At 39.5% G+C, this 9,916-nt stretch overlaps 2 protein-coding genes across 2 annotated transcripts; both read right to left on the bottom strand.

Moving 5' to 3' along the window:
- Nucleotides 1-389: 389 nt before the first annotated feature.
- Nucleotides 390-6,383, bottom strand: LOC133836813 (sodium channel protein Nach). The gene is made up of 9 exons (XM_062267399.1): nucleotides 5,652-6,383; nucleotides 5,368-5,571; nucleotides 4,948-5,262; nucleotides 4,441-4,564; nucleotides 4,235-4,384; nucleotides 3,966-4,170; nucleotides 3,712-3,877; nucleotides 2,763-2,950; nucleotides 390-2,636 (listed from the first exon to the last, which is right to left on the bottom strand). Exons 1-9 carry the CDS (start codon nucleotides 5,912-5,914, stop codon nucleotides 2,338-2,340), a joined length of 1,914 nt encoding a protein of 637 aa, XP_062123383.1. The 5' UTR covers nucleotides 5,915-6,383; the 3' UTR covers nucleotides 390-2,337.
- Nucleotides 6,384-6,511: 128 nt separating this feature from the next.
- LOC133838793 (sodium channel protein Nach) lies at nucleotides 6,512-9,536 on the bottom strand. Its single transcript, XM_062270020.1, has 8 exons — nucleotides 9,290-9,536; nucleotides 8,698-8,904; nucleotides 8,448-8,637; nucleotides 8,256-8,389; nucleotides 7,878-8,145; nucleotides 7,456-7,666; nucleotides 6,771-7,055; nucleotides 6,512-6,707 (listed from the first exon to the last, which is right to left on the bottom strand). The coding sequence occupies exons 1-8, from the start codon at nucleotides 9,517-9,519 to the stop codon at nucleotides 6,532-6,534; spliced, it is 1,701 nt and encodes a 566-aa protein (XP_062126004.1). The 5' UTR covers nucleotides 9,520-9,536; the 3' UTR covers nucleotides 6,512-6,531.
- Nucleotides 9,537-9,916: the final 380 nt, after the last annotated feature.

Below are 9,916 nucleotides of genomic sequence, written 5' to 3'. Positions count from 1 at the left end.
AACTAATAGAATATGTAGCGTATTTAATGAATAAGCTAATCAGAATGACTAGCAAAAATTCCTTAAATTTATTAAAACAAGTTTATTAAAAATTAATTAAAGTTCATTCAACAGAAAATTTTCTGGAAAAGTAATGAAAAATAAATATGTAAATAAAATGTTCTCAATAAATTACAAATAATGTGCTAGAACAAAATTTTACTTTATGATTTAAAAGTGCAAAACAATTCAATACATAATTCTCTGAAAAAGTAATGAAAAATATACAAAACAAAATGTTTTTAATAAATTACAAAATATGTGTTATAAGATAAGTTAACTTCTGCTATTCAATAGACAATTCTCTGAAATAGTAATGAAAAATATACAAAATAGAATTTCCTCAATAATTTACAAATATTTAGCTTTAAGAACAAACTCGTCATTAGGCAATTCCAGAAATCTTCTAGTTCATTTAGCAAATTGCTGCCCAGCCTCGTCAACTGATGGAATATGTAGTATGTTATGCATTTAATTGCCCAAAAACTTTTCGACAGCGTTGATATTCCTGGAAACTTGAAATGAGTTTCTGATCTCTGACATTGAAAACTAAATATGGCATACACTTGGCTTCAGTTTTCTATTCGCTCCCCACTTGGCAATCAAAATCTATTAGCATTTATTTTTAGTTGCAGAGAAGCCCTAGACACTTGAATCTGTTTTGAGGAAAGTTTTCGACACGTGTCGTGGTTGCTTCAACTCGTAGATCATTAACAGTTCTTAGCTCAAAACATTTATTACTACTAAATGTAGTGTCAAGCTGCGATAGACATTTACAGCTAATCACGTCGCAATGTCTTCCGAAATCACTAAAAAACAAATGCAGTTAAACAATTTGAACAACATTTAATTTTTACATAAAATTTATCAAAGTTTAACAAAAAAATGAATAGAAGGTAAATATGTTTGTTGAAGTAAATTGAAAACAGAACTTAACTAGTGCCCTACGAAATGAAAGTCCCCATTCAACAGACAACAGACAGCTGGCTTTTCATAGATTGCCAAGTGTGTTGGAGCAGAGGGAGGGGGAAAGGAAAGTGAGGAGGGGAGAGGCGGACATCAGGTAGTCATAGAGCCAGAGCCTAGGGAACTCGCCGAACAAAAACGAAATAATCCAATATACATATTGTATTGTGCGATAATATGCCACACGAGGCAAAGCAGAGCAGAGCAGAGAAAAGCCAGCCAGAATTTTCCTTTTCCTATTTTTTATTTTGTGTGTGTGTGTGTTGTTTTCTTGCTACTATGTTTGTCTAGGCCATGTATCTGCGAATGCCATTCGGATACGGATACGGATACAAATACTCCAGTCGAGTGCGTTCATTTAAATTTTTTGCAATTTTTAGGCAGTTTTTATGCATGGGAAAACAAACAAACCCGCTTACAAATTCAACGGCAAAATCATTTCAATTTTCAGATGCTGTGCAAAGGCATTTACACAGATACACACACAGATATTTATATAAGTGTTGTCTGTGTCTGTGTGTGTGTGTACTCCCGTTGGCCATATAAGAGAATGTGCAAATCAATTGCAAAGTTAAAACTCACACAAAAATTTCATTAAGTTAAAACGCGCTGCGAATGCTCAACAAAATACTCGTCGTGCAATATTGCCAACTTTATTATCAGACAACACACACTCTTAATAGAGACTTTAAAAGTATTTCACTTAATTTTCGCAGCTACATTCTTTAGTGTTGGTTATTGAAATGCAATTAAATTAATGAAAAAAGTGACCATTTTGTTTTTGACAACAGCCTCGATGTCGTCATTTCATTTTGTTTACCCTCCCTGCCTTGAAAATCTCGGCAAAAGGACAACAAATAAAAATTTATTTTGATTGCAGGCAAAAACATTCGAGTGTGCCAAGACTAATAGCAGACACTGTGCTTAGGCAGGCATCGCATGGATTTTGTGGTCCATAACTGTTGTTTCGACTCTTGCCAACTGTTGTGTCCAGCTGCTTAGCTCAGAAAGTGGGCAAATGTCCAAGACCAATTTGATGCCCCGCCTCCTTCCTCCTCTGCCTCCCAACTTTGTCTCTTGGTGCTGTTTATTTTTATGTGACAATGCAAAGTAAGTGCACTTGAGTTGTGCTTCCAGCCTACAATCACAGTTGGCAGCTGCTCAGTGCGCGATAATTAACATTTGTTACGCAGGTCAACAACTACTATACACACAGAACACTACAACAACTACACTTGACTACATAAATGCGTAAAGAGCAGAGCTCAGAGCACGGAGAACTGTATAAAAGTCAGTGAGCTTTAAAATTGGCACGGACTCCGGTGCTCTCAATTACGGCAGTATGAGCAGCTCCATTGGCTCCAACTCCAACTCCAGCTCATGTTCTTGCTGCTGTTCGCGTCGTGGCTGCTGCTGCTGCTGCTGCTGCTGAGTTGCCTTTGCACGGCCATTAGCCCGGATCCGAGTCCGACTCCGGGCCTTGGACTGTGACTGGGACTGGGACTGACAGAGCTCCGCCTTCAGTTCCGCTTTGTATGCATGCCATAATTGTTTGGCTAGGAAAAATAGCAGCTCGCAGATGCCAATCAATGAGAAGCCCGCTATGATGCCGCAGATGTTGCCAATTGTACCTGCAAAGGCGCAAAAGGAACGCGAGTATCCCAAAAAAAGAAAATACAACAAAAAAAACCATATCTGCATATTGTTTGTCTGTCTGTATGTGTGTGTGTGTGTTTTTTTATGACTGGAATACTCACTGAAGATCTCGTACCAGGCATTTTTAATAATCTGCCGAAAGTATTGAATATGCGTTTCGGCAAAGTAAATACGCACAACGGCCAACTCGGAACTGTCATGGCTGCTGTAACTGTTATTGGCATCGAAACTGCTGCTGTTGTTGTTGTTGTTGTTGTTCCTGTAGTTGCTGTTGCTGCACAAAATTAAACTCATTTATAGCCCAAACTGACTGAAGAAGGAGGGTAAATGAAACCCCAAACAGAAACTCTTGGGTTGGGGTAACTTGATATTTGCGGAAACTGCCAAAATGTTACTTTGAACTCGTCTCAATTGCAGTGCATTTAAATTCAATCAGCGTGTGCTTTAAAGTATACACAGAGAGAAAAAAATGCGATAAAAACAATAAATTGAAGCAGGAAATAAATCAGAAACATCGACAGAACAATATTCTAAAATAATTGTTGATTACATCAAATTTGAAGCAGGAGTGAAAATGACGAAATATCATCCGAATAAATATCTAGAATAATCTTGGACAATCTCATTTTAGAAAGTCATTATTGTCACCTTGAAGTTTATGTTTTATATATTCACAGACAGACAAAAACATACTTATGTAAAAAAAACACATTTTAAAATCAAAGCAAGATTCGTAAATACAATGTTCTAGGAAAACTCTAAATCAGTCTATATTGAAATAAGATTTTTTAAAGCATTTAAAAGTAAATAAAGACTCTCAACTCAAAAAGATATGTTAAAAAAAAGTTTCAAAATTGAATCAAAAGCAAAAATTCATAAATATCATTACGAGTAGAAACATATTCAAGAATAACTTTAGATTTGCAGACTTTTAATATCAGATTTGTTTTAAGTCATTTAGGGGTAATTAAAGCTTCTGAATTCAGAAATAGTTTCTTGTGCTTAGTTCGCAATTATTCTCACTGTGTATTCAACTATATTTCAGCTTACGTCATGGGCTTGAAGTTACCCTTGAGGGGCAGCGACATGGCGCCGCGGACTTTGTAGCGTATCTCGGAACAGGAGGCCAGACAGTCGGGACAGTAGAGCGCATCCTCGAGCTCATGCTCCAGGCCGGGCATAAATTCGCGAGTGGTGATGACATTCAGCCATTTAACTACAACAATTACACGATTACAAATGTCCAAGTAGAAGAGAACTTCCCTTCACACACACACACACACACAATCGCTCAATCAACTCACATTTGTAACGCTGCAGACACTCCATGTGCTGGAGGGTGCAGAAGACACGTCCGATGGCAAAGGGTATGAAGCTCATAGGTATATTGAAGGGCAAACATCCGCATAAGCTGAATATGCTGCGTGCTCGACATGCGGAGATGCATTTACTGAATGTGTAACGTTGTGAGAAGTTGTGAGGTATTTCATCTTCAAAGAAGCAGTTGCGCTGCAGTTTGCAGATTGATTGACTCGCATGATTGACAGACAATTGAACTCACTACTTCACTCACCACCTGGGGACTCATGTGTCGCGCCTCCGGCACCGTCTCAATAATTCTTGGTATTACTGGCAACTGTGTAATGCGTCCGGAAGAGACAAATCTTAGGGAGACGCCGCCCGACTGTGGATCCGGATAGTTCTCAGGCTCGTAGATAATGATCTGTTTGAATTGAAATGATGGATGCTAGAAGATGCTGATGTGTTTCTGTAGCTCACCGCAAATCCTTCGACTAGCTTGTGCATCTTGTAGTAATTATCGTTGCGATCGGATTTTAGGGTTAGCGTTAAACCCATGTCAGCGCCAAAGAAGCGTTGGGAATAAGGGCGTGGCTTAAAGAATCTGAAAATTAAATAAATGTGAAAGCTTGGTATCATATATAAATGAATAAATAGTTGATGTAAATTCAGCAGTTAAATTTTAAAATATAAGTTTCAGTTTATATTTTGTTTTATGTCTTTCGCAGCCTCCGTTTTTAATAAAGCAATGTGCAGAGTTTTCCAATCATTTGCCTAATTATGTATCTTTCCGGTTTCACAGGAATTAAAGACAAAAACCAAACCTTATTGCACGATGAAATTACGTAAACTTCGGGCAAAAGTCTGTCAGGATAAAAAGTTGTATATATACTCGTAAATACAAAAAGTTGTTTATATACTTGTATAATCTATTGATTAATAAAACAGAATGATAATTTCAAAATTTACTCATATAGATCTCTTTACCTCCCACGCAAATTAAAAGTGCAGCAGAAGCCATAGTTGGTTAGCGATTCCCTAAATTGTGTCAAGCAATCGAAGGCTTGTCCGGCCAAGCGACAGGAGACAAACATATCGCTGCAATTGGGCGTCAAGTCGTGCAAGTGTCTTCTGGTGTTGAAGAACAGCTCATAGGGTTCAGTGTCCTTATCATCAAGAAATCTCTGAAGTCCGATCACATGCTGATAGTCACAGTACTCTTCGCTGCCGTAGTACATGCCAAACGCACGAAGTTCCCTATAAAAGAAGCTGGCATTGCGATGTCTGTGATCCTTGTCGCTGCTACAAGCGCAAAAGAGTGAATCGTAATATTAAAGAATAACTCAGTTAACTTACAAGGCTACATTTAAGAGCAAAGTTATATTAAAGCGTAACACGTTAACTTACAGTTGCTGGGCATAATATCGCACCGCCCGCTTGGAGATGCGATTCATGCTGCAGACAGAGACAGCGGGTAGATCCACCTCACTGACAGGATATTGGGGATTGTAGATGGTGGTGACCAGCACTTCGGTCTCGTCCTTATACGTATTCCAAACGAATGCGATTAGCACGCTCAGCGCTGTTATATGGAAAATGAGCCAGAAGAAGCTGCGGGACCAGCTAATTGAAAGCAAAGCGAACGGCAACAGCAGCAGCAGCAGCAGCAGCAGACTGATGGGTCTACTCACCGTTCGTGATTGCGATATCCGTGCTCGACTAATTTGCCATAACAGTGGAACGAGAAATTCTGCAGCAAATCCTTTAACGCGGCGCCAAATGACAATTTCTGCGCAACGTTCTCCACATTGCGTGGCCTCGGCGCGGGGCTTGGACGCGGGCGGGACTTGGGGTTAGGTATCCACCAGACGGCGTGTCCAATGGCCAAACGCTGGTGAAGTCGTCGCCCAGCCCGTTCTCCAAATGTTGCTGCTGCTGCTGCTGTTGTTGCCATGTTTGGCACTCAGTCAGCCCACGTTGCTCGTTGCTCGATTGCAACTGTTGCGGCTGTCGACGCAATGCGAGCCTTTTTTGTAGACGACGTCGACCTCCAACGAGGTTTTGCCAGTTGTCCTGTCATTGTCATGGTCATGGGGAGAGCAAAGGATAGGAGTGGTGAGGAGAGGAGTGGGAGAAGCTGTGACTGTGACTGTTCTACATGGTGGCTCATTTTAATGAAAATTTTGCAGTCATGTCGTGCGTGTTGTTGTAATTAGGCCTCGTGTTCCAACTTATTGCCAACAAATTAACTGCGACATGGCACGTGGTGTTCGGCATTGGGCCAGGCTCGTTTTTCCCCCCTTATCCACCTCTCTTTTCCGGCTCTTTACCGCCTCTCGATTCGTCTTGGCAATTTCCCTTAATTGTCAACAATTTAAAATGAAATTAGTTAAACGCGCGTTAAATGTCAGCCAAAGGCAACGACAACGACAACGAGAACATCATCATCATCACCGGAACACAACTGGGTCATGTGTTCATGCCCTTCCAAGGATAACGAAACAACAAGCCAACTGGCAAATGACTGTGCATATAAATAAATGTATTTGCTAATGATTAACATGCATTTAACTATGGATAAATGTGTAGCTTTGATGCATCAAACATCTTGGCATGATTATTAGCTCGATTGCGTTCTATAATCCGATTGCAGCCGATGTAAATGTACTTGAAGAAATAAAAGGACAGCTCAAAGATGGCCACCAGCGAGAAGCCCATGAAGATGGACAAAATGTTGCCAATGGTACCTAAAATAAAATTTAAATTAAATCTTTTGAATAATTTCAGAAATATTTCCTAACTTTACTCACTGAATATCTCGAACCATTGATTGTTTAACAAACGCGTATAAAGATGCGCATGAGGTTCGCCAAAGAAAACTCTTAACACGGAAATATCCGAGGTGATATCTGTTTCGTTATCCTCATCTGGTTTGACCGTGGCCAAATAGTTGTCAATGGGCAATACACTCATCGAGATGCGATACTGCACATCATTGCAGGAGGGCAAGCAGTGGGGACAGTACAGTGCCTCCTCGATTTCACGCTCCAAGCCATAGATTCGCTCACGTTCAGTTAAGACATTATTCCACTTGACTGCAAGGGAATAAAATGAAAATATTGAAGACAAATAAACAATTAATAAATGTTATCAGTCAGATATTAAACTATTAATTTTATAAGACACGTAAACGGTATTTAACAAGCTCTCAAATGTTTTCATTGTTTGTTTGAAGAATCCTGAAAATATGATTTTATTATGTTTATAAAAATTCGATGCTAAAATCAGAAAAATTAAACCTGCATGCAATAATCAATATTATTACAATTATTCAACTAATTTGAAGAGTCTTCATATGCTGGGAGGAAAAGATAAATGGCTGTGAATGCCTAAAATAATCTTTGATACTTTCTTTGGCTTGTTAAATATCAATTTCATTATTACCATATTTTATCTTAAAAGTAGCTTTGCTGGCAATTAACCTAATTGACTTACATTGATACTGACTAAGGCAAGAAATATGAGTGAGTGTACAGAAGACAAGACCCTCCAAGCTGTCAACCAGTTCCAAAGGGAGTTGAAAGGGCAAACAATTGCACAGAGCAATAATGCTGCGAATGCGACATCGGGTGATGCAATTGGGAAAGGTGTAAACATATTTATTCAGGTCCGGCATATTCGCCTCGCTGTGAAAGTAGCAGCGACGCTAGAAAAAATATAGATAATTATATATAGCTACAATATAATTTGTATAATTGCACACTCATCTTATTCAAAACATATGCAATTAAACAAAATTATGCAATGTGCAATTAAATTAAAAACTAAATATATTTTTAGGGTAATTATATTTTTTTAAATGAGGCAATTATCTAGAAAATGTAATTATCGATTTTAGATTGTATACCAATACTTACTGCTGTAGGAGAAAAGGAGTGCAAACTCTTGTCTGTGTCGATGATACGCGGAAAGATCTTGAGAAAACTCTCCTCGCGCTGTCCAGGAAACATTTCCAGCGAATTCGATGAAGCAATCGAAGGAAAATTGTTAGCATCATGCACGATGACAATGTAACCATTTGTATGTAAAATGGGAGCAAAGTAATCAGCGTGACTCGCATTGATCACAACTGTCAAACCTTGAGCTGAGTTGGCAAAACGATTCTTAAAGTCGCGGTTTTTGAGACTGTCAAAAATAAGTTAATTCAAATTAAAGTTAATAAGTTCATTCAAATTAAAGAAATTATATAAGTAAGTTATATTAATTTTGTATATCATATTTAAAAAGCTGCTTACGTGTTTTGCGTATTAAAAGTGCAGCAGGGTCCATACTTGGTGAGACTTTCCTGAAAAGCTGTTGCACTAAAGCAAGGTATATCAATGTTGGACAAGCTGCACTTTAAGATGTATTCTTCGCATTTGGGCGACAACTGAAATACAAATGAAATAAGACGTAACACATTTTACTGTTACATTTTTCCTTTTTACCAATTTCATAATGCGTCGGGTATTGAAGAAAGTTTCATTATTCCAAGTGCCGAATAGATCAAGAAATGCTTGAAAATTGAGATACTCCTCGACATCATCATTAACTTCACCAATGACATACAATTTGCTGAGATACTTCAGCTGCTCTGCAAAGTATTCCACTTGACGAAAAGCAGGATCGTTGCTTTGCCTGAAGAAGCAGTTGAGATATAAATGAAGTCGAAGGAGCACTGCAGAGGAAGCTACTTACAACTCGCGGGCATAGGTGAAGACGGACTGCATGGAGAGTCGATTGTTGGGGCATATTGACACAGCCGGAAATGGCACATTTTCGACGGGATAAAGTGGATCCTTCAGATTAATGACAAAGTACTGGGCGATAAATTGCTCCCAGGTAAGCAGCAGCACCGCCAGCATTGCGAGAAACGTGGTCATGTGCAGTGCCAGCCAAATTAATCTGCAAATAAACCAAAAGACAGAGATAAACGCACATGAGAGAGAGAACGATAAGAGGAGCGGAACAAAATGAGGAAACACACATGCGAGACGAGATAAACGCACATGACGCACACAGGGTCTTTGAGGTAAAAGCGGAAACGGAAATGAAAAATGCGAAAAATGCAATGCACAGCGGAACAAAATGAGTTGAGACGATGGCAATGACGCTGACGATGACGAGAAGCTGCTGAAACAAAAGATACATTCCCTCCTGTTGCCTTCGTTCCCTGTGCAAAATTGCAACTGCAAATTTTCTATGGAACACTGTGTACCACGCTGCGTATGCGTAACCGTAAAAAAAAAGGGAACGACAAACGTCGCTTTCTTACTTGTTTATCTTTTACCTCTCCAGCAACGTCAACTCCGGCGCCAATAGTTTGTTGTAGCCCTGCAAGGATATATTGCGCAGCAATTCTACCATATCCAGAGAAAAGCTCGAGCCAAGCGATGCCTTGCGCTCATCTCCTTTGCCCCCAGCTCCCTTGCCTACAGCTGCATCTGCTTTGCCCACTTTGCCAGCATTCGGATTTTTAATCCACCAGATGGCATTGGATGTTGATTCAATATTAACCATTCGAGCGCACAATTTTAACGATGATGCAAAGTACAAAGTGTTCTGTTGCTGCTGCTGCTTCTGTAGCTGTAGCTGCTGCTTGTCCTTGTCCGTGTTGTTTCCGACTGAGACACACTCAGTGGCGGTGCTTGGCATCCGCTTGTGCCGTTGCCAAAATGGGCGTGGTTAGTTTTAATGTAAGTTTTGTCATTAACGTCCATTAATGAGACGGGGCGATAACACATAATGGTTAAAGTTTTGTTGAAAACCGCTGCATACTTTTAGGCGGGCGCAGCAAACAACGTGCACGCGTTGCCAACTACTTTGCAGAGTGCATTCAAAACGAAAAGACGTTAGAGTGTGTGACCTCGAATCGATTTTACTGTAAAGCAGCGGCACTTAAACAATATAAATAAAT

The sequence above is a fragment of the Drosophila sulfurigaster genome, chromosome 2R (assembly GCF_023558435.1).
Source record: "Drosophila sulfurigaster albostrigata strain 15112-1811.04 chromosome 2R, ASM2355843v2, whole genome shotgun sequence".
In the NCBI taxonomy this organism is placed as follows: Eukaryota; Metazoa; Arthropoda; class Insecta; order Diptera; family Drosophilidae; genus Drosophila; species Drosophila sulfurigaster.
The sequence above is the reverse complement of the archived record's forward strand: the minus strand, read 5'-3'. Positions and strand labels throughout refer to the sequence as shown.